This window comes from Mirounga leonina, unplaced genomic scaffold (genome assembly GCF_011800145.1).
Source record: "Mirounga leonina isolate KUSES-001 unplaced genomic scaffold, KU_Mleo_1.0 Mir_94, whole genome shotgun sequence".
Taxonomy (NCBI): Eukaryota; Metazoa; Chordata; class Mammalia; order Carnivora; family Phocidae; genus Mirounga; species Mirounga leonina.
Window position 1 is genome coordinate 1,704,991 of NW_023270855.1, and position 26,541 is coordinate 1,731,531.

At 51.5% G+C, this 26,541-nt stretch overlaps 1 protein-coding gene across 1 annotated transcript in view; it reads right to left on the minus strand.

The window, feature by feature from the left end:
* MGLL (monoglyceride lipase) overlaps positions 1-26,541 on the minus strand; it is a 113,841-nt gene that overhangs the window by 13,789 nt on the left and 73,511 nt on the right. Inside the window, exons 4-6 of the mRNA XM_034998285.1 lie at positions 18,960-19,096; positions 17,518-17,628; positions 6,624-6,713 (exon numbers count right to left, since the gene is read on the minus strand). Coding sequence (XP_034854176.1) covers positions 6,624-6,713; positions 17,518-17,628; positions 18,960-19,096 — 338 coding nt within the window. The remainder of the gene's footprint in view (positions 1-6,623; positions 6,714-17,517; positions 17,629-18,959; positions 19,097-26,541) is intronic.

The window sequence follows — 26,541 nt, forward strand, 5'->3', positions numbered from 1 at the left end:
TGAGGGTCTTCACAACCACGAGTGATGCGGACCCTGCTTGCTCCTTTGGAGTGGCATTCCCTGAATTGTGACCTTGAACTCACACACAGCTCCTGAGTGGTCACCAAGAGAAGGGGAAAAGCAGCCACCATATTCTCCACCTGGTCACACCACAGCCACCTCTTCAGAGGCCTGGGAACTGAATAAACAGTAAGGGGAACAGGAAGGCATTACAGGGATCTTACAGGACCACCTCCCTAACTGCTGGTCACAAAACAGCAAGATCACATGATCGCAAGTCTTAAAATCAAAAATTGGTGGCAACTAAGGAAATCAGAATATGGTCTAGATAGAGAATGGGGTAGGGAATTATTGTCACTTGTCCAAAGTGTGATAATGGCATGGGGTTACATGTACATATCCTCCTCCGGGGTCCTTCCTCTTGGGCAATACACGCTGAAGTATTCAGGAGTTTAAGATCCTGGTGTCTGCAACTTTATTTTCAAAAGGTTCAGCCAAAACAGTGTATCCACTTCATGACATTGGATTGGGCAATGATTTCTTGAACATGATATCAGAAGCATAGGCAACATAAGAAAAAGGGAGGTAAGCTGGACTACATCAAAATGAAAACCTTCTGTGCATCAAAGAACACTACTAACATAGTAGAAAGGCAAGCCACAGAATGGGAGAAAATACTTGCAAACCATATACTGATAAAGGGTTAGTATCTAGAATATATAAAGAGCTCCAATAACTCAACAACAACAAAACACAAAAAGCCTAATTAAAAAAAGAAAAAGGGCTTGAATAAACACTTCTCCAGGGAAGATACACAAATAGCTGATAAACCCATGAAAAGATGCTCAGCATCATTAGTCATTAGAGAAATGCAAATCCCTTTGGGGCATAAACCCAAAAGTATCAAAAGCAGGGTCTCGAAGAGATATTTGCATACCCATGTTCACAGCATCATTATTCACAGTAGCCAAGAGGTGGAAGCAATGTAGGTGTCCATCGGACATGCTCAGCTCAACGGCCCTTACAAAGGCAGTTCTGACACATGCTACGACATGGATGAGCCTTGAGGACATGGTGCCAAGTGAAACGAGCCAGTCACAAAAGGACACATACTATATGATCACACTCATATGAGGGCCCTAGAATAGTCCAATTCATAGTGACATAAAGTAGGATGGTGGCTGGCAGGGGCTGGAGAGGATGGGGAGCAGAGAGTTACTATTTACTCAGGACAGAGTTTCCATTTGGGAAGATGAGAAAGTTCTGGAGACGGATGGTGCATATGGCTGAACAACCCTGTGAATGTACTTCACGACCCTGAACTATACATTTAAAAATGGTTAAGACGCTAAATTTTATGTTCTGTGTATATTACCACAATAAAGTTTGAAAGAGATAAAATAGATATCCATATTGATATTTTCATATTTAAGCACGGATTGAACAAGCATGGCAGAATATTTCCAATTGGTGCATCTCAGGAAAGAGTATAGGGGAGGGCATTGTACTACCACAGTGACTTTTCTGTAGATTTGAAATTTTCCATAATTAAAGCTGATGGAGAAAGCTCCTTTCCCTACACTCCCAGTTTTCAGGTTTGCCAGTGGGAGCCAAACATCCCTTGGGTAGGCTTGGGGCAGGGAGACCCCTGTGGGCAGAGTCTGCTGTTTGGGGCTTGTGTCTGGCTGGGCCATTTATGCCAAGGCTTAGCAAGTCAGCTGCATCCAATCCTCACGAAAATGGGGGTCCAGATCTTAGCTCCCGGGTGGCTTCGAGGTGATGGAGGGTGTCTTGAAAGATCTTGGCCCAGGTGGTATTCCCATGTGAACCCAGCCAAGCGCGCAGCTTCTTTCTTCTTGGATCACATGAAGGTACTTGGGAGAGAAGCTACAGGGCGGGGAGAGCACGCTGTGGTCGTGGGTCTGGCTGGCAGCTGGGACTCCTGCTGACTTACTGGCTTGTCCGCTGCCTGCGGGAACCTGCCTCTCTCAGAGTTGGTGGCGGGAGGAGAGCTGTGAGCAGCAAACATGGGGCAGGGGGCGGGTCCACGGACCCCTCGCATGCAAGGCACAGGACCGAGTTAGACCCGTTCCTGGGCTCCCTGCTGGCCACTCCCATATGGAGACAGGCATGCCAAGAGACATTCTAACGGCCCGTTATTTATTTTTTTTAAGGTGTTAGTAAATTATCAGCTGCGTCAAATAGACAAGTCCTCTGCAGGGAATGTAAGCTAGGAATTATGGAGAGTCACAAAATAAAACCAGCTAACCAAACCGGGCATGCTGGAAAGTTAATAACCGGTTCTCAGAGGGGATTTCTGTGGGAGGCTGTGTCCTGGGGACAGAGTGGGAGGCTGAGGCCTATCTTTAGCTGTGGTGACAATTAGTCAAAAGCCTCAGTGATGGCCGCGCTTTCCAAGACCTGGCAGGAGCCTTCCGAGGGCCATGGGCAGATACGGCCTCCCCACAGCCGGGCTGGGAGCCATGTGGGCAAGAGGGGCAGGCGAGCCTCATCCTCAGCGCAGGGCACCTCTGAAACGCTGGGCGGGGGTCTAGGGCGGCGCCCCCCTGGAGGAAGGAAAGGAAGAGAGCTGGCCACTGCTCACAGCAATCCGGGTGCCTGGATCTTGCCATACGGCCTCACCGGCAGGAGTGCCAGCAGCCAGAATGTGCTCGGAGGGCAGCCAGAGTATTTATAGAACACAGAGACGTGGTCCCAAAGACAAACTGCCTCAATGTACACACAGCAGATGCCCCTCGTAGAGGGTCTCATCATAATCACAGCCCTGTCTTCCTCCCAGTCTGCATCCAGTTCACAGGCTGGAGCTCAGAGAAAGCGGTGCCTTCTGTGCGTGTGGAATTGGGTGGTTATCAGTGGTTTGAGGGTGAGGAGATCGTCAGCAGCCTCCCCTCTTCGCCTCTTGCCCCAGTGTCCTTGGCCGGAGAACTATTTAGAACATCCAAGGCTTCTCAGAGTGGGAGGGATTCATCACGTTGTGAAAACCCCACGGTTGAGGGTGGAATGGTGAATACGTCAGCCCTCTAATGTTCTGGCCAAGGATGCTAAATGTGTAGACAAACATAAAAAATGCCCGAGTGGCAACTTCTTTGTTCTCAGGATTTTAATGCCAAGGGCACTTGGCTCAGAGTAGAGAGATCTGGGCTCAAATCCTTACTTAGTAGCTGCGTGTCCTTGGGTAAGTGACTTGCCCTCTCTGGGCCCACGCTCCACAAATGCAAATACTGGTAGTAAGACTGACTTCCGGGAGCTGTGGCGGGACACAAGGGCTAGGGTGTGTGACTCGGGAGAAGGGTACGACAGTGGTGCCCTGGCTGGTGTCGGGACAACGTGAGGCATCTCGGCCTGTATTCCTGGAGGCTTCGCACGTGCTGGGAGGACGGGCCTCCGTGGGCTGGTGGCCATGACGTCTGGCTGGGTCGTGAGAACACTTGCCACAGTAAAGCCCAAACGCAGGTCAGGCTTTTAACATTCGGACGACAGAGCCAGCCTGCTTCCCCAGAGACAGACTTCCAGATCTTCCAAGAGCCTGCGGCCCCTTCCACCGGGTCCTGCTTTAGTGAGCTTGTTAGGTGAATGTCTCTTTTCTTTTGGGGGCTTTTATAGCTGCAGGGTTCCATGGGAAATATCTTAGCTAAAGATGGGCCTTAAGACACCCTGATGTTAGATCCGGGGAGGTGCCTTTTCTGAACACATTTTCCCCCTGGGCGTTGCTATTTTTAAGGCTCAGGCAGAATGTTCAAAGGGAGTCTCAGAGCTGCAACAAGCGAGGGGCTGATTTTCTCTGCGGAGGGATGGAAACTCTTGCTCCTTGTTTATTCCAACTGGAGTCCAGCCTTCCCTCCGAGTCTTCCCAGCAGGGAAATGGATTAGCATTTCTAAAGAATCACCCCTTTTGCCTGACCGCTCAGAAACCCGAGAAATGAGGGTGCACAGGGTTGGGGTGCGGGCTGGACGGCGGGTAGGGGAAGAGCCTGCTTGCTCTATGTTCACACCAGACTCCCGTTTTCTGTAAGGCCTTCAGTGGAATTTTTCATTATCTCAAAAATGAGATAAAAGCTCTGAAATTTGCTCCTTGTAAACAAAGAGGGTTTGGAATCACTTCATTATCTTTTCTTCCCCCTTCCTTTTTGCCCAAGTACCTTCAGGTGTAAGATAAACAATTTGAATTTGCACCTAGACGTTTCATCTCAAAGCTGTCAAAGAGAGTGTGCGCGCGCTCTCTCTCTCTCTCTCTCCCTCATTGTTGTGCCAGCTAAGGCAAAGATAACTGGTCTTACTAGAGATCGCACATTCAAGCCAGAGCCATTATTCGGGATGCCAGCAGGTGGAAAAGCCTCCGTCACAAAGTGAACCCCGCACACGGGCCACAGCCCACAGCCACGGGCTGTGTGCACCTGCTCTTGTGAGACAGGAAAAAAAGCTTAGTGATTGTCCATGGTAGCTGGAAGGAGGCAGCCAGGCAGGCTTCTCAATCAGATGGGTTCAGCTCTGGCCCTGAGGAGTTGTGCCCCTTGGACAACGTAAACCCCTACTTAACCCCTGAGTCCCAGTCTCCTCATCTGTGAAATGGGGTCAATGTCCACCTCATTCACACACATCAGGATTAGATCGAACAGCACGAGTTTGACTTTAGTGTTTCTGGGTCCTAAAGTGGTGCCTTTTCACTGTATAGATTGGCCTTTTGAAATGAATTTTTTTTTCTTTACTCAAATATTCTTTGATCCTGGGGGTTTAAATTTGGCCCCAAAATGTGGCTTTGGGAGGTATTGTAGATTTTAAAAATGGATTAAAAGTTTCAAATGAATGTGGATGACTTAGGCAGATGGGACATCCCGGGGGGGCCCCCTACAGGCCCCGCCACCCCCTAGGGTCTCTTGCCAGCATCATTTATAAACAGGTGGCCCTCAGCGGTCCGGGAGTCAGACCTCTGATCAGGACTTCTTCCCACACATTAAGGCCAATCCCCATTTAGTTGTCTACTCTCTAAGTGACTCATTTTACAATGAAGTTACAACCTGAGTGCTCAGGTCCTGAGGAAACCCAGGAAAGCCACTGGAATACCAGAGCACCCCACTCCATTTTCCAGGAGTCTTGGGGAGCCAATGATTCCATGGTTTCCAACTCCTAAGGCAAGAGCGGAAACTGAGGCAGAAGAGTAGCAAAATGATTTGCTTAATCCTGAAGATAATTCTGGTATCTTCCAGAAGCCCAGGGTTGCCTCCTATCCACTGGCCATGAGCCCACTGGGCTCCCTGCCCCCGCAGAGAGCAGGTGGAGGAGCACACACACCTAAGCTCTCAGGCTAGCCCCTGCAGCTCACCTGTGTGGCTGTATGAGCTCTCGGCACCTGTCCAGCCCCCAATCAAAGGCAGAGTGCAAGGTGCTGGACGTCAGCTAGATGAGAAGTGGGCCAGCTCGCTGAGCAGTCTCTTAACAGACCCATCCAAATCCCTGGGGTTTTGGACTATACTCAGTATCTCAGGCACATGAGTTGACCTTGACCTCTTATCCCTGCTGACCTTGGTGCCTGGTCCCAGAGGTGGTGACATTAACCAGATAGCAAAACCTCCCAGCTTCTCTCTCTCAAAGCCACCTTGCCTTTTCTGAGCTCCTTTCAGCTGGTGTAGTTCTTAGAGAAGGTAGCCCAGCTCTGCCTGGGGGGCTGTGATGGATTCTTGGCAGGGCAGTGGCTCTTAGGAGAAGGGGTTCATGAGGTGCCTTATGATCTGACCTCAGTTTACCCCTTGCCAGTCACCTGCTGCCCTCTCTGCTGTGGCTGAACCGAACTATTGACTGTTCCGCAAATGGGCTATCCTCCCTTTGTGCCAGGTCTTTATCAGCACAGTAACCTTTGCCGGGAACCCTCTTCCTCTGAAGCCCTTCCACCTCTGGCACCAGCTTCCACCTCCCAAGCCATAGACATATGACTTTTGGCCTGGTCTGAATCCAATCTGCTACCATCATCCCAATTTGCCCCCCAGGAACTGCCCTTCTATACGCTGAACCCATGAGGTTGGATGGGGTCAACGCCACTCCTTTTCCTGAACAATAAGTCAGGCCCGGACAGTCTGCCAATAAGAATCAGCCCTGAGACATTTGTTGGCTTTTCAACAAACTGTCTTTCTGCTGGGGTTGCTTAGGTAAAGCTGCTGGTGGCCATCCTTGCTTCCACTTTGGGAAAGGTTGCCTAGGAATGAAGCCAAACCAGGGGATATGAGAGTTGGGGAGAGACAGATGGTGAACAAGACTTTTGAGCCCCTGGATCCAGCCATGCCCGAAGCCTTTAGTTCCATCCACCAATAAATACCTCTTTTTGCTTGAATCACTTTGAGTGGGGTTTCTGTCACTTGCAGCCACAAGAGACCTGGCTGATTCACACAATTTCATCTGATTTGCTCCTTTGCATGTTCGGGGTACAGCTGGGGCATCATAACCACCTGTCCCTTCCCGCCCAATCCTGAAGCCACACAGCACCTCATGCATCTTCATGTCCCCATCACTTCACGCAGGGCCTCAGTGAAAGGGTGGGAGACAGCCATGGATGGAACTACTACTCAGTCTCCCACCGGGGCTGGTCCCCCCAGGTTTTCAGAAAGACTCACCTCCGTCTTATTCCGAGAGAGCATGCTGGAGTCAATTGGGCCCAGGGACATGTTTGGCAGGACAAGGTTGAGAACTTTCGCAGCAAAGACCTAGTGGGGAGGGGAAAACAGGGGGTGTGAGTTCGGTGGCATCCACGTCCAGCTCTGCCCACGGGACAGTTTACAATAAATTAAGGAAAGTGACGCCCAAGCTGAACATCAGCCAGGTTCGCTTCCCAAGGCTGAACAGCCCAGGACTCCCCTGCTCTGATTCAGACAGCCTCTACTTAGTCTGGCTCGGATCTGTGCTGTGGGTGAGCCGGGCGGGAGGTGGGCCGCCGTGGCTGACGGCAGGAATGCCATGTCTATTTTTTGCCTGCTCCGGATCCTGTGTGGCTGCCCTCCCTGCAGTCCCTCATCGCTTGTGGTTTGGAATTCTCTGCAGGAGCTGCCCAGCTGAGTTCTTAGGCACAAGTCACTTCTCTGGGGTTCCTAAAAATACACAGCAGGGGGGCACCTGGGTGGCTCAGTCGTTAAGCGTCTGCCTTCGGCTCAGGTCATGATCCCAGGTTCCTGGGATCGAGTCCCACATCGGGCTCCCTCCTCGGCGGGAAGCCTGCTTCTCCCTCTCCCACTCCCCCTGCTTGTGTTCCCTCTCTCGCTGTGTCTCTCTCTGTCAAATAAATAAATAAAATCTTAAAAAAAAAAAAAAATACACAGCAGGAACAGAATCACCCAGATCACCTGTGAAGTGGGGGAGCTCGGAAGACCCCAGAGGAGCCTGCTTTGATCGGAAAGAATCTGTGGATTGCCTTGGTTTCTCTTGGAGGGAAACAGAAATAGTCACCAGTCTGATCAGGAGATGTGTGGCAGAGGGAAAGAGACCTGATCTGATCCCTGGCTGTGCAATCGTGAGCACTTGGGCACAAGATCTGAACATAGTGGAGCCTCTGTTTCCTTAGCTGCCAGTGGGGACTTTGGCACTCCCCCTGAGGGCCACTCTGTAAGCTGGCACACAGTAGGTGCTTAATCCATGCTCCTTGAACTTGAGCCCGATGCAGGAACAAGCCTCGTCTCCCCACCCCGTCTCTCCAGCAGGATCTGGTGTTTGCCCAGGAACAGTGTGAGCCTGGATCTCACACTTTTGCCTGCAGAGGGGGGCTGTTCTCGTTTCTGCACTGGGCACAGACACTCAGGGGTGAGAGATGCTATTTTACGAGTGAGCTGTGACACGCTGAAATTAGAATCACATGGAAGATGGCAAGTGGTGAATTCTCGGTCTGTGTGGAAGGCGCACATCACAGAGCTGAGAGTGAGAGGTGATGTCCCCTCGGTACCCTCGGAGGGGGCGAGGGCACTAACATCTACCAAGTGACAATCTTTGGTGTGTGGCATAGAGCTGTAGGCGCCCGGTCTTTTTATCTTGACACAGATGCCGTGAGGTGGGGGTTCATCCTCATTGAACAGACAAGGAAACGGGGCCCGGCCGTTTCTGAACGGGGGCAAGGGTCTGGGCGAGACTGCGCTTTCCTCTCATGCCACTGGCCTTGCTCACTCTCTCTCCGTATGAGTGTAAGTGGGGGCCTCCACTTTCCTGTGGATGACCACACACGGCGGCCACTGAGGCTCTCTGCAGAGACATTGCTGTACGCCCCCCCACCAACCCCCTTGGCACTCAGAGCTATAAAATGTCCTGTGTCCTCGGGCTGTACAAACAGGATGTCACCTCACACCACTGTCTCTCAGACAGGGAGATCAGGCCAGGGACCAGGCCAGGGATCAGGCAGAGAAGAAAAAAGCACTTTGCTCCTGAAGGAACACAGGTGCATCAAGCCACTCTGAGATCTACATGGTCAGCTCTTCATGCTTCAGGCAAGGATGGGAGCTCCCTGCCTTGAAGACCAGCCTCGCTCCCTGCACCCCACGCCCTGCGGTCCAAGCCAGCAAACCCCATGCACGTCAACTCGCTGCCGTCGACGTGCCAGGCACCACGCCAAGTCCTAAGCTGACTTGTGACGTCTAGCATAGAAATAGAAGGGAATCCAACTTGGAGCACTGGGGAAGGGCCTGGACTCGGCCACACAGTCTGCGGCCTCATGGGATGGACAGGACCTGTGGGGTGGGATCGAGTCAAGGCGGGGTCGTGGGCCAGCCCCACAGACGAGCACAGGACCGGGACGGCTCGGAGTTCGGGCAGCGCTGACAAAGGAAAGGGTTTGGGTGCTTCCAAAGGTCTATGAACTCCAGGAATTGGAGGTTCCTCTGGGAACCTGAGCTGGGATCTGTGCTTTTAAAGGTTAAAGAAAAAGTTTAAATGAAGAGAAAATATAGCAGATGAGGTGCGCATTGCCACACATGGTGGGGAGCTAAAGCGCTGTGCCCTGTGGCCCCCACTGGGCTCTGACGGCATCGGGAGCGCGGCCTCTGTGGGACTTGTTTCTTCCAGTGGGACTGGCCCAAGGGCGACATTGTTAGGGAAGAACTTAATGTGTAGCCCAAAGCTTGCACAACGGGCTTCTAGACCTCTTGCCGTCCTCAGTGACTCTTGCCACGGCTCCCTCACCGGGCCTGAGGGCGGACGGTTGACCGTGTGTGGCCTTGCCATGCCTCGGAATCACCAGACAAGTTTGGCCTGTGTGCCCGTCTGGTCTGGCCCAGTCTGCTTGAGGACACCGCTGTTTTTCTACCCTTCAGTTTCCTACCCATTCCCAGATTAGATGGCCTATGAGCTCCGCAGCCCCGCCGGCCGACAGAGAAGTGAAGGAGGGAGCCCACACAGCATCCATGCCAGCGCCTTAAGCCCACCACCTGATTCCTTGTTTGCCAACAATTTATGTTTGTGGCCATCACCTGATTCTGCGCGGCCCCAGCCCACAGGGGCAGGCCAGTGGTGAGGAGACAGACTTACCTTCATCTTTGAATCTATGCTCCTGCCATTGGTGCTTCTTAAACCAAAACATTTATGCCCCAAAGTTGCCAAGACCCCCATTTCCAGGAGAAGATGCTGACGGTTTAGGTTTGACAAGGACCAGAAAAGGCAGCGCGGTGGCTCGCACTGCCCTTGCTCTGGATTAATAGGGCTGAGGGAGGGGACCAGAGGGCCAGGAAGGACTCCACCTGCTGGAGAGGAGTACTGTCCTCTCTCCAAGAGAACACTTCACTTTCTCTTAACAGAGGAGCTTTCTGCAGCTAAAGGAAGCTTTTAGGAAAAGAGTCTTGGAGGAAAAATAAAAGAGGAGGGCCGTTTCTGGAGAAGTATTTCCTTTGTACAAAATGAACAATGCCCGGGGCGCCTGGGTGGCTCAGTCAGTTAAGCGTCTGCCTTCAGCTCAGGTCATGATCCCGGGGTCCTGGGATCGAGCCCCGGGTCGGGCTCCCTGCTCAAAGGGGGGTCTGCTTCTCTCTCTCCCTCTGCCCCTCCCTCTCCTCCCCTTTACCACACTCGTGCTCTCTCTCAAATAAATAAATAAAATCTTAAAAACAAAACAAAACACAACAAAACAAACAAAAATCCCCAAATGAACAATGGCAGGGTCTGGTCTCTGAAGGAGACTAACCAGTTACGGGCAGATCAGTCGGTGGCCGTGCCTCCCCCTTCCGAGTCCAGTGGGCCAAGCGCTGGGGAGACTGCTCCCTCCCACAGCTGCCAAAGGCCTTTTCCCCAAAGAACAAGTAGGAGGAGCCAGGGCAAGGGCACACGGGGCTCAGGACGGGAGGTGGCCGGTGGCGGCCTGGATGTGACTGGCTGTGTGCCCCCCACAAGGACTCACAGGGCAGCAGCTACTCTTGCTCCCGCAAGGGGGCCGGCACTGGTGCGTCCAGGATGGGCGAATGCGCCGAAAAGGACCAGCTCACGACAGGACGACTCCAGTGCCCGAGCAACAAGAGTCAGTGACTCGGTCACCAACACAGATGAGGGGGCAGACCTCCAGGAAGGCAGGCTGAGACACTGTGGCCTTCTCTCTCTTCAGCCTGGTTATGCCTTGGCACTCAACTCTGCCCGACGTCACCCCGAGAACAGAAGGGTCTTGGCGCTAAGAGATTGCTAAACCCTGGGTGTGAGTTTGCACCAGGGAGAGTCCGTGGAGAGGCCCGACACACCATTCACGGCACAGGCCTACGGAGGGAAAATTGTGAGGGAGACTTCTTGACTTCAGGGATTCCCTTGAAGCGATTTGTGGCACCCTGCCTTCCCAGGAAGACAGCACTGTTGTTGGAAGCTTCTGGTCCTTCCATCCAGTGAGCACACTGGCGGTGGGCACGGCACCCCCACCCGGCCCTCTGCCTTCCTGATAGTCCGTGGCCTCCCTGCTCTAAGTGTGGTCCTTGGACCAGGAGCACCCGCAGCACCGCAGCTCCTGGGGACTCTGGCCTATTGGATCAAGGGCTGCATTGTCACCGGACCCCAGGGCATTCTTGTGGGCTGTGAAGGTTGATGGGCGGCCATCACAAATGCCTCTTCCCAGGACCCACCCTGAAAGGTTCTGATGGAATTAGTCTGAGGTGGGGCCCTGGCGTCAATAGGTTTGTTTTTTTTTTAAGCTCCCTGGGTGATTCCCGCGTTCAGTCAGAGTAGAGAAAGTGCTCCTGTCCCATCATGGTTTGGACAGGGTTGGGGGTGGCACACAGATATCTCTGAAGGGCATGCTGCCCTTTTGAAGGAGCCACGATAAAACTGTTTGGACGGCCCTGACCCTCAGCCCTTTTTCTAAAGCTGCACGGTCAGTTTCACACCACATTTCTAACAAGACGCAACTGGGTAAAGGCAAATCTTTTGATGATAATAATGTGGCTTAAAAAAAAAAAAAAAAGAATTAGGTGATTAGCCTCTTCCCCACAAAAAAATCCAAGAAGGTTGCAGGGGCAGGATGCTTGGAACAGTTGCAAAAGATACTCCCTTTCCCTGCTGTTCTTTCAGGGGTTGTTTATTCTTTTAGCCTAAAGGCTAACGGGGGAGGAAAGGGTGAGGCAGGGCAAAATGAACCGAGCAGGGGCAGCAGGTTGATTGGTGTGATGCAGAGAGCCAGAAGGGCTGAGAAGGGGGCATGAAGTAAGGAAGGGCCATGTAGTAAGGAAAGAGAGGGGCTGGAAAGGGCCTGACAGAGCCCACACTCTGAGGATCCATTTTGTTCAGGCTCCTAGGTGGCTGCCGCTGCGTCCCACCATGATGCCCACCAGCCGGGAGAGCCCCCCATCTACCTCCAAGGGAAGGTAAAAGAAGCCAGCAGAGGTACCAGGGAGGGGTGCTGCTCACCCATAAAGAAGTTGGAATCGAAGAGAATAACCTCGTTGCCAGTTCCTTCAGTCTTTTCGGATAACCTGCAGGAGTGTGGAGAGAGCCTCAGGTCTAGCTCCGGGAAGGGGCGACCCCGGACAGCCCCCCTTAAGGTGCGATCTCCCCCACAAATCATGACCCCCTCAGGCTAAGTCAGGTTTGTGCCACCCAGTGGTGCTGACTCAGCAGGGACCCCAGGTCTTACCACCGGAGGATAATTTGGGGGCAAAGACCTACAGCTAATGGGCCCAAAGTTGCCAGCCCCCAGCCCCAGAAAGAGAAGACTGAGAGCCAGGCAAATTTGGATTCAAACTCTGGTTCTGAATCACCAAGAAGGTCTATGGTCCTCAGTTTCGTCATCTCTCAAATGGGGACAATGAAACAGACCTCGAAGCGTTGCTGGGGAGGTTACCTGAGACCTGGTTCCCAGAGAGCTCCTCCCTAACTGCCCTTCTGGCTTCTGGCCCCAGGAGAAACTCAAAAATACTCCTTGGCTGACTGAAGAGAGAGCACCTGCTGATGTTTTTCAGAGTGAAGGTTTCAGGAAAAGTGTGACCTGCAGCTTTGCAACAAACGTCACGGTCACAGACAGAACCCCAAACTATTGCACCCCCAAAAAAGGACAACTCTCCCAGAAGTGAGGCCCACCTCCCCATGAGCAAGGGACTAGAGTGTGTCACCGGCCCTTGACATGCCCTTGGGGCGTTCCTGGATGAAGTGCGGCGCCCATCACTTTAAATACTAGTGACTTGCACAAATGCCTCTATTGATCCAAAAGGTTTTAATGGCTCCCTAAGATCATTTTTAAGCCTCTGCCACTGAAAGACTTGACATGAGGGAGGGAATTATAATCGCTATCTTCAAAAGTGGCTCCGGCAAGCTGACTGGTGCGAAAGAGGGCCAGAACGCCAGGCCTTCTATGAGGGTGACATCCGTGCAAGGGTCAGCCCAGAATTTGTTGGTGGCGGAGGAATGCACCCTCAGGCCAGCTGGGACTAGAAAGTGCCTTGTGCCTTTCCCGTAAGCAGAGCTGGGGAGGAGGCAGCCGGCGCTCCCTGCTGTCTGCCCCGTGCCTGACGCATCGCAGGGGCTCCCCAAAGATGTGTTGGAGAGACGACTCGTTCCTTGAATGCCAAGCGTCTAGAAGTCTGAACCCCCCAGCTCCGACGGGGCAGGCACCTGCAGGACAGAGGTAACACCTCCCCCCACCCCGGCCCCAGGCACATCACAGCTGCCAGATTCACGGGCCAGTTCAGGACAGTAGTTTAAGTCCTGGTCCCCAATTCTAACTTTACAGCAAGTGTGAAAGAGTGGCAATTTCCCCTGCTGCCTCCTGTTTCCCCTCCGCCCCCAGCCCCCAGATTGTCCCCAGGGCCTTCTGGAGCCCAGTGACTACAAACATGAGAATGCGCTCAAGTCAAGCAAAGCTGACGGCAGGCATGCTTTGGGGTGAAAGGGAGCATCCTGCCTTGCTCGCCGGCCAGGGCTGGGGCACACGCTGACCTTGAGCAAGACAACTGGCCTCATGTTCTCTTCTGTGAATTGGGAATGACTTTCTCTCCTTACTGGGTGGTGGTGGAAAGGAACTGAGATGGGGAGGGTCATGCACCGAGGGCCAGGTTGATGGGGAGTGGAAGCATCTGGAAGTGCTGGGCGGGCTCCTGCATCCCTGACCCTGGATCCCAGGGGACAACCTCCAGGCAAGGAGCAAAGAAGATCATTTAGAAGATTACCCTCCTGGCAGGCTGAGCCCCTGCCCTGACCCCAGGCACTGCCCAGGGGGAATTCGGGTGTTCCTCATCACCCCCTCCTGGAAAAGTGAGTGGCTCTGCAACCTGTCCCCAGTCCTGCAGGCTAGCCCAGGGCAAGGCCAAGTGAGGACACCCAAGTCTAACTCACACATCCTACTAGCTGGGCAGCCAAGGGTTTCTCCTCTGTTCCCCGGGAATGACTCTAGCCCTGCTGCCTGCAGGGTGTGGGACATGGAGATAATCCCCAGGAAATGGCCTCATAAGCAGCTGAGGCTTGTTCTGATACACTGGATACTGTTTCCAAATCTCTCCTGCTGTCCCTTCCCTTGTGCAATCACATTCTAATTACACAGACAGTGTTTTGGGGGCCAGAAGCCTCTGTCCTCCTTGTCTGTTCTCCAGGCTAAATATACCCCAGCTTGTTGAAAAAAGAGCATGGAGGTAAGACCAGATGTGTGCAGGTCTGGCAGGGTGTGTGTGGGGCGGTGCGGTCTGGCAGGGGGATCAGTGTTCCCACATTCCAGGGGGTGGGGGCTGTCCCCTTCCACGTGCCTGTCTATACTCAAAGACTCGGGTGCCTCATTGCTGCCCACTTTGATGATTTGGGGAATCTCTCCAGCAGGAGTTTGTTGCCATGAAACAAATCGTTGGTACAGTCCACGGGCTGAGCTCCGGGAGAGGAGGCACGAGGCCAGGACTCGGCTTTGTGCTCTGTCGCTTGGCCCCGGGAAGGCCCCCTCCTCCATCTCCACTCTCTCAGGTGGGGTTGGTCTCTGGGAAGCCGTCCATCTCGGAGGTCTGTCACGGAGACCTCACCTAATCCAGGACCTATCCTGAACTATTCCTGTTAATCCTGATGGGATGAACTATTCCTGATAATCCTGAAGGAGCCACAAGAGTAAAACAGCCAAATTAAAGCCAAATCCACAAAAACGAACAAGCCAGCCAAAAAAACAAGGTCAGCGGAAAGCACAGAGAGGGTACTCTCGTTTGTGTAAAACACAGGAACAAATGGAGCGCGCCCATGCGTCCCAGTGGATGGAGACTCGGGCCCCGCCTCCACTGGGCAGAGAGACTGCCTGCTGTCTATCCCCTCTTCATCTTTCAGAGTTTGAACTCTGCGAATGTACTATTCTAATGATGTTTAAATTTTACACAAGGTTCTATGAGACACTTTCAGGAAGGCTGTCACGCGAGACTAGATGTGCGCAGGGTAATCAAGTCAGCCGGGGGCGGGGAGGCAAATGAATCAGAGACTCTGTCAGTCAAAATCGCCCAAGACCCAGGGGCAGCAACAGATTTCATGGTGGGGAGGATGTGTCCTCAGGTCTGGGGGCAACAGGAAATCCAATCTGTCTTGGTTAACAAGAGGAGACCCGCACCCCCAGGGATGGCTGGTTCCTGATTTGACAAGGTGATCTATTAGCACAGGGCTCCGGGAGGTCACGCTGGCAGCCTCGCCTGCAAGTTCCACTTCTGCTAGCGACTCTGAGGCGGAGCCTTGTGGCCCAGCTCTGGGCCCTGCTGCCATGACCCCCTTGTGCATTTTATCTGGAAAGCCCCACGGTCGCTGGCTGGTCTCTAACGGAGAATGCCCATGGCAGAAAATACCTATCTTCTGTGGGGAAACATCCTAGATGGAGAGCAGACAGCCCTGGATTCAGATCAATCACTCAAGTTGTGTGATCCTCGCGAGTCACTCGTCCTGAGCAAGCCTCAGTGTTCCCATTCACAAAACAAGGGCACAGCCTCTCCCGAGGGCGATAACACACAGGAAAGCTGGGCACATGCTTGGTGCTCACTGAACTGAGTAAATCTTCCTGAATCAGAGCACATGGGTGCCATGAGAATTCCCCTCTCCGCTGTGACCCTGGTCTTGCTTGTTCTACTTGGAAAAGAACCCTCGATTTGAGTGATTTGGCCTCATGCTATATAATCACAGTCATGATGGGAGCCGTCCAGGAGGTCACGCATCCTCTTGCACATGTCAATGACTATGAAGTAGCCCGTCTGTGCATTACCTATGGTTCTGGTTTCATCATCTGTCCTCCCACACAGCCCTGAAATTTACTAATGATAGTTGATTTCAACAAGTCAGTGGTGATTTGCCTTCAAATGGGGTAAAATTCAAAGAAGCTAGTATCTCTATGCTTCTGCAAATTAAGTAAATCATTGTTCTCTGGTTAAACTATCAGGTACTTCCGGGTTTCTCTCTTGCTCAGCCTGTCTCCATTTCAAATTGGTGACATCTCTCTATCTAAAGGAAAGCCTCTACACAGGACCTGCCCACCCATCTCTGGCGTGGGCTGGAGGAAACACTTCGAAGACATTTTTATAAGGTTTCATTCCCTGTCCTATGCTCCCCTATTTGGGTCCTCAGGAGAATACTGGAAGCATCAGAGCTAAGGCAATTATTTAAATGTCCTGCCGTCGTGTGACGGTGAGGCCAGGGAAAGGGGGGTAAGCCGTGGGCTGATGGCTACCCAGTTCCCCATGGCCCCATGACCCCCACCTCACCCTTTGAGTCCTTTGAGAGTCCTGACAACTGGCTCAGACAGCAGCCCCACCTGGCATTGGCATAAGATTAACCTTTCCCTGGGGATCCATGGGGTTGGAATTCTCCACTCTCATTCAGTTATGCACTCTCTTAAACCCCATGCCCCTAAAGGATGGGTCCATAACATTCACAACCCACGTTCACAACAAGCAGTCCTGTGATGCCATGCTTTCATCTCCTTTCTCAGAGAGAAAGCACCTGTTCTGCTCCTGGGTAGTATAGCTGACCCTTGAACAATTCGAGGGCTAGGGGTGCCGAACCCCCGCCCAGTTGAAAACCATATATAACGTTGACTCCCCCGCCAAACCCAACTACTAATAGCCTACTGTTGACTGGAAACCTTACTGAGAATATAAACAGTTGGTTAACACATATTTTGTTTGTTGTACGCATCATACATTATATTCTTACGATAAAATAAACTAAAGAAATAGTTATTAAGAGAATCATAAGGAGGGGCGCCTTGGGTGGCTCAGTCAGTTAAGCGTCTGCCTTCGGCTCAGGTCACGATCCCAGGGTCCTGGGATCCAGCCCTGCATCAGACTCCCTGCTCGGCGGGGAGCCTGCTTCTCCCTCTCCCTCTGCCCCTCCCCCTTGCTTGTGCGTGCGCTCTCTCTCTGTCAAATAAATAAAATCATTAAAAAAAGAGAGAAAGAAAATCATAAGGAAGAGAAAATATATTTACAGCACTATGAAATCCACGTACAAGTAGGCTCATTGTAGTTCATACCTGTGCTCATTTGCCGTGTCCAAGGAGCTCGAAGTCCCAGAGCCAAGAGGATGGACACGCATGCCACTGCCTACCAGTATAACCGGGACAACAAAATGATGGCTAAAACAAGGGGATGCATCCCTAGAGTCAGAGGGAAAAGTGCTCTGGGCCAGAGCAGAGCAGAGCTGCCGTGACTTCGCCCCTATGTCACCGTTAGAAATTGCCTGCAGTTCCACTCCCTGGGCACTTTTGGTTCAAGTTGGCAAACATTCAATGAAAATCAGCCCAACCCTGAACACAGATTGTTAACAAAGGTTATTTTGCTGGATTCCTAACCCGTGTCACCTTTTCCCTGTTTAACCTCCACCAATAAAACATGCACAGACAGGAAATCATTCTTCTTTCATCTCTAAGGAACAAAACACACCTGACTTTAGAAATTATGGAGCCCCAGTGGCAACAATGTTTGATATTTGTCCAAACCTTCACACAGTAATGCATGAAAGTCCAAAAACGGACTTTGACCCTTTCCCCCAGACTCTAGCTATAAAAGGATGTCCTGGTGGACACCCCAGGTCCCAGGCACTGCAGGACTCGCCCAGAACCGGAAGTCCGTTTACCTTGAAAGTTGTTGCAGACTCAGGACTGGCAAGAACCAAAGGCGAAATGAGGACCATGCCGGAGAAGTGGCTTGGCCTCTCCACGGCCGTGAGGATAGCGATGGCACCTCCCTGCAAAGCAAAAACAGGCCAGGGTTGCTGGGTGCCGGCTTCCGCCAGCACACGTATTTCTAATAGGCACCATCAACGCACTCCTCCGAGCTGCAGGCCTGGCCCGGAGCCCTGGGGAGGTCTACCTTGGAATAGACACCATGGAATGTTGGATAAACTGGATCTGCAATTATTTTATTACACATGTTTTTTTTTTTCTCTGGGTTTTCCAAGAGCAAACATTTCAGAGAGATATAAATAAGGTTCCTGCTTGTGGGCTGCAAGTTAAACAACACATTCCTACTTCATTTCAAGCCAAAAGCTGGCAGACCCCCAATGCATCCATTCCGTCAGCCTTAATATGAGATTTTTGTTTTTGTAATCGGATTATAAGAAGAGATCACTCTACTTTTTTTTTTTTTTTCCCCCCTGGTTCGGTCAATGTCCCAGAAATTTCGGTTCCAAGAAAAATACTTAGTGAGCATGGATGGTGCTAGAAGCATGAGGCCTTGATTGGGGGCCTGAAGCTGAGGGTCGTTGGAAGCCGGTGTTGAAATCACAAAGGCTTACAGAGGCCGGGCAGGTAAGAGAAACACAGGAAGCAAGACAGGCTGCGATAAAGGGGGCGGAAGCCCTGCCCCAGAGTGAAAAGTCCCCCGCTGCACCCCACCTTCACATTTCATCAGTTCAAAATTCTCTGCCAGCCAACCTGTCAGGCTGTCCGGGGGTAGATGTGCCACCAATTTGCAGGTCGAGGATTTAAAGATTACACTTGGTTGATTCTTAGGGTATCGTATACATTTAAAAGGTGGAAAAGATTTTGAATGACTTTTAAGGAATTGTTTCCCTGGGAGAGACTGTACCCCCAGTTCCCATTTGTACTGTACAAGCGGGAGCAAGCACCCAGGGTTTGGGCACTTTCCCTGGGCTTCTCGCTGACTGAAAGCCATCCCCACTCTGAGAAATGGCTCTGCGGGGAGAAGTGCCCTTGGGAGCCTCACTATGAAATGGCACCGAGGGGCTAACAGAACTTAAAAAAAAAAGATTGGTTTCCTAAGAGGCCCTGCACCGGAGGTCCTCAGGAAGGACAGGCAGGCAGCCTCCTGGTGCCTTGGGCCCCGACGGGAAGCCCCCTCTGGGGCTGTCTCCAGGACGCTGAACCTGGCTTGTCTCGAGCACTAAAGTGCCCGGGAGCTCCAAGTGCAGGGCACGCAGTGGGGGGTGTGTCAGCAAGGCAGAGAGCAGATGGGGTGGGGAGCCCCTCTCCTTCATCACGGGGTTCTCACGCCTCCTACCCACAGTGAGGCTGGGACCGGGCTTGATTTGGGCAGGGTCTTCGGTGGTCTACTTACCATGGAGTGGCCCAGAAGGAAGACAGGAAGCCCTGGGTAGTTTTTCTGCATGGTATCCACATGCTGTAACACGTCCCTGATGAAAACTTGGAAGTCAGACACTACCATCCTGTCTCCTTCGCTCTGTCCGTGGCCAACTGGAAGGGACGGGAGATGAGAGACCTTCAGTTACCGGGAGGCCGTCTGCTACGCAAGCTCAGTGGTGTTTCCCCGCCGCAGTTACCCGCCACTCTTGACTGAGGACCTGAATGTATCATCCCATGGAATCCTCTCTTTCCAACCACTGTCCCTCGTGGGAATTCTCTTCCCGTTTTACAGCTTCGGAAGTCGAAGCACAGACTGGTTAAGGAGCTTGCCCAAGACCACACAGCCGGGAAGTGGTAAGCCAGGATGTAAACGTTGCAAAGCCTGTCCACGCAGCCAGGATGCTTTCCTTGTGGCTGTTTCCAAGGAAGAAAGGACAGGTGCACAGAGTCTCACCAGGCCTGATTTTCTACCAAGTGGCCGGGAGTGAAATTGACAGGACTCAGAATTTTCTGGGGGTTTTCCCAGCTCCTTAATCCTCACGGTTGTATTTCTTTTTGTTTGTTTGTTTGTTTGGGTTTTCTGGGTTTTTTTTTTTTTGCCTTTCACCAGGTACAGTGTTGCATCCTGTCACCTCACTTTACAGCTTTCAGTGATGACAATCTGACAAACACACAATGAGATAAAATAGTCAAGTGTGTTTGCCAGAAGTCTCAACGAAGCTGTGTTAAAACTAGGTCACAGCGTATTCCTCCTGGATTTTATAATCTGTTGCATTTCTGTGCTGTTCATTTCCCCTTGTTCTTTTCTTAGGGTCTCTCCACGTTTTCCCTTTCTGAAGGACATCAGTCACTATAGAAACAGTGTGCTGGCGGCTGCAGCTTCCTTATTCAGGCTGCAAGCAGCTCACGCGACTGTTTGAAAATCACAAAAAAGAAAGAGCTCCCAGAGAAGAGGGGCCACGCAGCCAGGGTGTCTGCCCAAACTCTTCCTGCCACCTCTGCGGTGTGTGTGTGTGGGGGGGGGGAGATGTCACGGGAATAATGATGGCAACACTCATTTCACAGATAGAAAGGGTAAGGATTTACTGCCTAGAACTGACAGGCTGCCCGCACCTCAAATTCAGGTCGTTGGGCAGAGGGCAAGCTCCAGTTTCCTACTATCCTGCTGCCCGCCATGCGCCCCGCCCCCGCCCTGCCACCTCTCTGACCGTCACATGGTGCCCGGTGCCCACCAGCTGTCACCTTCTCAATGGCACCCTCTGCTCCCTCGACCCCTGAGGGTTTTTTTCCCTCCTTAAATTTATTTTTATTTTTCTATTGTGGTAAAATATACATAACACCAAATTTACCATCTCAACTACTTTTCAGCATTGAGTACATTCACGGTGCTGTGCTGTTAACCACCACCATCCACGTCCAGAACTTTCCCGAACTGAAACTCCATACTCCTTGTTATGGTCTGAATTGTGTCCCCAACCACCCCCAAATTCTTACGTTGAAGTCCGAGACCCTGTAGCTCAGAATGGGACTGCATTTGGAGATAGGGCCCTCAAAGAAGTGATTTAATTAAAATGAGGCCATTCTGGTGGGTCTTAACCCTATCCCACTGCTGTCCTTATAGGCGGAGGAGATTAGGACACAGGGATATCAAGGGCATGTGCACAGGGGAAAGACCACGTGAGGACACAGAAGGTAGCCATCTGCAAGCCAAGGAGAGAGGACTCGGAAGAAACCAGCCCTGCCGAAACCTCAATCTTGGGCTTCCAGCCTCCAGATGTTCGAGAAAATAAATGTCTGTTGTACAAGCTGCCCCATCTATGGTGCTTTGTCACGGCAGCTAGAGCGGCCTGATACACACATTCCACAATAATTCCCAGTTCTCCCTGCCCCCTATCCCTAGAATATAGTTCAGTAATGATATGCCAGAGTCTTGTGTTTGAAGTTCAAGTTATTGCAAATATGTCATAATTATTTCCTCTGTGTGCTTATGTTACTAATTTGATATATAATTGGATTTATTAATTTCAAAATAAATTTGTTTCCAGCTATAAGTTTTGGTTTTCAGTTTTCTTTTCTGAATAGATACACATTGACCTGGTACAACAGTTAGAAATTTATAAAAAGATTCATCCAATGAAGTCTTCTTTTTTTTTTTTTTAAGATTTTATTTATTTATTTGACAGAGAGAGACACAGCGAGAGAGGGAACACAAGCAGGGGGAGTGGGAGAGGGAGAAGCAGGCTTCCCGCCCAAGCAGGGAGCCCAATGTGGGGCTCGATCCCAGGACCCTGGGATCATGACCTGAGCCGAAGGCAGACACCTAACGACTGAGCCACCCAGGCACCCCTGAAGTCTTACTTCTATGCCTACCTACTCTACCTCTCCTCTCTTGCTCCCTATAGTTAACCATTTTAATTATTTTCTGGTTTTCTCTCGAAGCATTTCTTTTTTGCAAAAATACGTTGCAATGCGTGGTATCCCTTTGCGTGAGTGAATGGAAGTTTCTGCAAGCAGTCTCTCGTTGAAAATTGTGTGCTAGCCAATCTCTTGTTTATTAAACAGCTGGCTATAATAAATAGCCTGGGGGTGTTCTAATTCACCTTGGTGAAGGGGTGCCCTCGGGGTAATGTCTAGATGCCGATTGCTTGGTTGAAAGGTATGTGCCCCTCTCACTTAGGTAGTTTCTGCCAAATTCCCCTCCACGTGGGATATCTGGTCTTGACTTGATCACCCAGGTATGGGAGAAGGCCGTCTCTCTCAGCCTTACCAACAAAGCGTGTCGACTGGCGTTTGGGTTTTTACCCATAAGATAGGGGAGAAAGCATAGTTTGAACATCTCATTCTTCAAGAACCAGCTGTATTTCTTTTGTGGTGAACTGAGAATTCATGTCTTTGCTTATTTTTTTCTGTCTTGCATTTTGTCTTGATATTTAAGAGCTTCTTCTATATTAGTTGGTCTTTTGTCCTTTAACTTCATTTATGTTGTGTTTAGCTGTGCAGGCGATTCTTATTTTTAAATAGCCAAATAATAAATCCTTTCTTTTTATGGCTTCTGATTTTTTTTTTTAATATTTATTTATTTGACAGAGAGAGGCACAGAGAGAGAGGGAACACAAGCAGGGGGAGTGGGAGAAGGAGAAGCAGGCTTCCCGCCGAGCGGGGAGCCCGATGCGGGACTCGATCCCAGGACCCTGAGATCATGACCCGAGCCGAAGGCAGACGACCAACGACTGAGCCACCCAGGTGCCCCGGCTTCTGAATTTTGATTCTTGGTTATAAAGGCTTTCTCCACTTCAGGGTTCTAAAGGGTGTCGTCAGTCATACATTGTGAGTTCTTGTATGGTTTCATTTCTTTTTTTTGTGGTAACATGTACATGCATCGCTTATATATAAACTATATGCATCGCTTCGAAGCATCCAGCTCAGTGGCCTGAAGGACACTGACAATATTGTGCAACCATCACTTCTATTGAGTTGCAAAATGCAGATGGGTCTTAATTGTCTTAACAAAAGTCCTGAAAAAGTCCTTCATTACTTCACTGAATTGTGAGGTCATCCTTGTCATATGCGACAGTTCCCATTTTCACTCGAATCTAGTCTATTTCTGGATTTCTGCTCAGTCCGCTTATTTGGGAGTTAGCTCCTGTTATTAAGCATTACAGTATCTGCCTATCCTTTCTACAGATTACATGCAGGAGGCCCCGGGCACTCCCCCAGCTCGCCCTTGTTCCTGTCCGTGGCTCCCATTCTCTGGCTCTCCTCCGAGTGTAGATGTCTCCTAGCTACACAGTCTCTGGCTCCTGGCTCTTTCCAGAGCTGCAGATCCATCTTGCCAGCTCCTGGTCCGAAAGATTTCCGATTGTCCCGTGGCTCCTAAAACTGCTTGCAGACCGGCTCTCCTCCTGGCTTCCACATGGTGCTCCATAGCCCCATCGTCTTTCCAAATCATTCAGGCCCGAACAGCACTGTTGTCTTTGACTTTAATTCTGTCCCTACAGCTAGCTAATCCCCGATTCCTTCTGGATTTCCAGAGGCACAGCCTCCTGAATCGGTCGCTTGCGCGGGGGAGGGGGAGGCCCCTTCTGGGTTTCACCAGCCACGGCCTCCTGACTAGCCTCCCTGCCCACCGCAAGCTCTCCCAGCTCTAACTGGCTCTGCACTGCCCTGCTCTGCTTCTGGAAGCTGCTCTGATCCTGCAGTGGCCAGACGTCCCCCACTTTCCAGAACTCGGTCTGCACATTCCAGCCCAGGATTCGGGGCCTCCATTAAAGGCTCCAACACGTCCCTCTGCCTCGAGAGAAACATTCCTATAGCCCCACTGATACCCCCCTGCTCACTGTTCCTCAGAGCACACCCATACCTCCTGCCTCGCGCCTCTCCGGGAACAGCCAGCCCCTCTGCGGCAGAGCCCTCATTCCTGCGCCAGGCCAGGAGCAAAGCCCTTTAAGACCAGGCACCAATCCTATCACTTCCATGAAGTCAGCTGTGATCCCCTGGACGCAGGTGTGATTTTTCCCTTCCCCCAAAGCACTGCTTGTCTTTGTCACACGTGAGTTGATGAGACTTTCCCTTCTTTCTCTCCTCCAGCACCATCCCTCCCCCATGCCCTGAGGATCCCTGGAGCCAGGGTGACAGACAAAAGCTTCAATGAGTGCCCCCTCCCCCCCACTGTACTGTGCAGTGGAGGATTCTAAGGCGAGTCTGGCTGGACTGGGCAGAAGAGAGTGCTGTGCATGATTAGTGATGTCTGCTATGGACACGAACTAAGGAGGAAGTTCAGTGCGCATGTACCCCATATTCACCAGGCTGTCCTGGCGAGCAAGGATCCCATTTTACTCATCTGCACTTGCCTCAGGGCTCTGTGCACAGACCTGGCAGAGGGTAGGTGCTTGATTAATGCCTGTTGAAATGAATTATAGGCAGTATTTCCATAATGGCCACACATCAAAGAGATTTAACTCCAGGACTCCGGCTACAGTGGATGTGATACATTTCCTTTCCCACCATGTAGACGGAGCCTCCTGAGCAACAGTTTGCACATGCAACTCAGATTCTTCTTTCCCTTGTATCTTTTTAAAGAACCCTGCGCCACAGATCTTGATCCCACGTACTTTGAGTTTTGTTTACCTCTATGTACTATTATTTTATTTTTTATTATTTTTTATTTTCTCTATTTTGACGCTTTAACATCTGACCCTAGAGAGACTGCCCCTCCCAGCGTTCACCAATTTCTAGAGATGGGAAAGAACTTACCTGTGAGCTAGGCTTCCATATGTAACTGACCACTCCAGAGCCCCAGCACCCCTCCTCTATGGCGCTCGCACTCCAGGGCACTAACCCCCTGCCCTAAGCAGCCCAGAGCCAGGTACCGGATAAGGAGGGACAGCCCCGAGCCCCAGAGCATGCTGAAATTATTCAAACTAGTCAATCTTACACCTGCTTGCCCTGCCTCACCTGGTTCCACGTTTCCCCCTCACTCTCTCTGCCTCCTGATGACCCTGGAGCCACATCTTCTGTTTCTAGGGCTCTGTGCATATAATTAATTCTTATTTCATGACAGTAATTTCTGTGTCTGTGTGTCTCACCATACCTGATTAAAACAAGTCTTAGGTAGTCTTAAACATCTAGCACTGTATTTGATGAAAAATAAGCACTTAGTGGGCGCCTGGGTGGCTCAGTTGGTTAAGTGACTGCCTTCGGCTCAGGTCATGATCCTGGAGTCCCTGGATCGAGTCCCGCATCGGGGCTCCCTGCTCGGGAGTCTGCTTCTCCCTCTGACCCTCCTCCCTCTCATGCTCTCTGTTTCTCATTCTCTCTCAAAAAAAAAAAAAAAAAAAAAAAAAAAAAAATAAGCACTTAGTAATTCTCTGTTGAATGGTTAAATAATCCCAGTCTCTCTTTGTCTCATACATAATCTTTCTATTTTCCACGCTACTATTATGTGCAAAAGAGATCGCTGGGAAGTATCCAGAAGGCTGATAATCCTGTTAATGTTAGAATAGAAAGAAATGAACACCCCACTTGCCTTTTATTAGGGAACCAGTCCTACTTAGTATTCATTTTCTTATAGAAAAAAAGCGCTGGTAACATACAGCCTGAAGTAAGGGAAGAGAGAGTAAGGGTTCACAAAGTGGGAATAACAATGCCCGATACTTGAGTGGCAGTTGATAATTTACAAAGCCCCTTTCCCAGGGTTTAGTCCATCTGATCCTCACGACTCTGTGAATTAGGGTTCCAGTGCCCCATTTTCTAGCAGAGGAAAGGGACCCTCAGGCAGACTGGATGGAGCTCGGCCCCGCGGTGATTCGGGGTCCAGACTCCACATCCAGTGCTTTCACAAATGTCACAGCTCTTTGGGAAACGTGGGCAGGAAGCGGGAGGCTCGGAAGCTGGTAGAACAAAAAGAGAAGCCCTTCCTCATAGGGTAAAGAACCTGCGGCGAGCACACACAGCCGGCACCTTCCCTCCAGGCTTGTGCCGGGAGCTGCTCACACCGGAGGCAAGTGCTGGGAGCGGCCCATCAGCCGCTCTCACGCGGGGCAGGTCGCACTCGCCAAGTGGCTGAGCTCTTTACTGCATGTGGATGTGCAAACACGGGGGCCCCGGGAAGCATCTGTAGAGAGCCTTCCCAAGCATTTGAGAGTGGGGTACAGTGGGAACATGGAGGCTGGGCAGAGACATCTACAGTAACCACAGCAAACGGCACCAGACATTTACGGAAGACCTCATGTCTATGAGCGCCCTGTGTTCAAAGGTGTGACCCGTCCCTGGGAGGTTCAGCAGATGTGGCCTTTGCTCTGGCTGCCAGGAGTGAGGAGGGGAAGCTTCATCTCTGGCTGGAGGGAGGGAGTCATCAGGGTGGGGTGAGGCCCCCAGGGTGGGGTGGACGGAAGAGACAGCGAACCAGAGACTTTGCTCAATGAAGAAGGACACATAGTCCTGGCCGAGGTCCTGGCCCTGGTCTCTGGCTCTGCCTCCACCCGCTAGGCCCCCACATGGAGGAGGGCAGCCCGCATCAGAGGCTGGCCTGCAGCAGCAGCATCTACTTTCCCTGCACACCAAGAGACCCACAGAAGCTGTGACGTCCACAGGAAGCCTTAGGGTAGTGGAGCTAGTAAGGCACATTTTACCTTTACCAGCAGGGAAGAGATGGGGCTTGTGTTATTGAAAAGGCAGGCCTGTGAATACAGGTGTTAACATCAGGCCAGTTCCCCTGGCTTCTGAAAGGCACAGGTCAGTGAGGCGAGTCTAGAATGATGACACGGTTTCCACGAGACCTCAGGGTGCCCAGGTCCCAACTTGGCCATCTGCCCTGTGAGAGCAGCGTCTGGAATCTCCGGTGAGGGGTCTGCGGCGGGGGCCCATGGCTTCGGTTTTCCTAGCTCCTAACCCCTGTGAGGGCTTCTGGACAAGCCAAAAGCTCTCCTTGTTTCTCACCTCTGCTCCTTTGGAGGTGCCTCCCCGCCCTCCAAGGTAGCTGCCTTCCCCACGGGCCACACAGCTGGCCTGCCAAAGAAACCAACGCTGTGAAGAGATGAAAGCACAAGGAGAAGGGC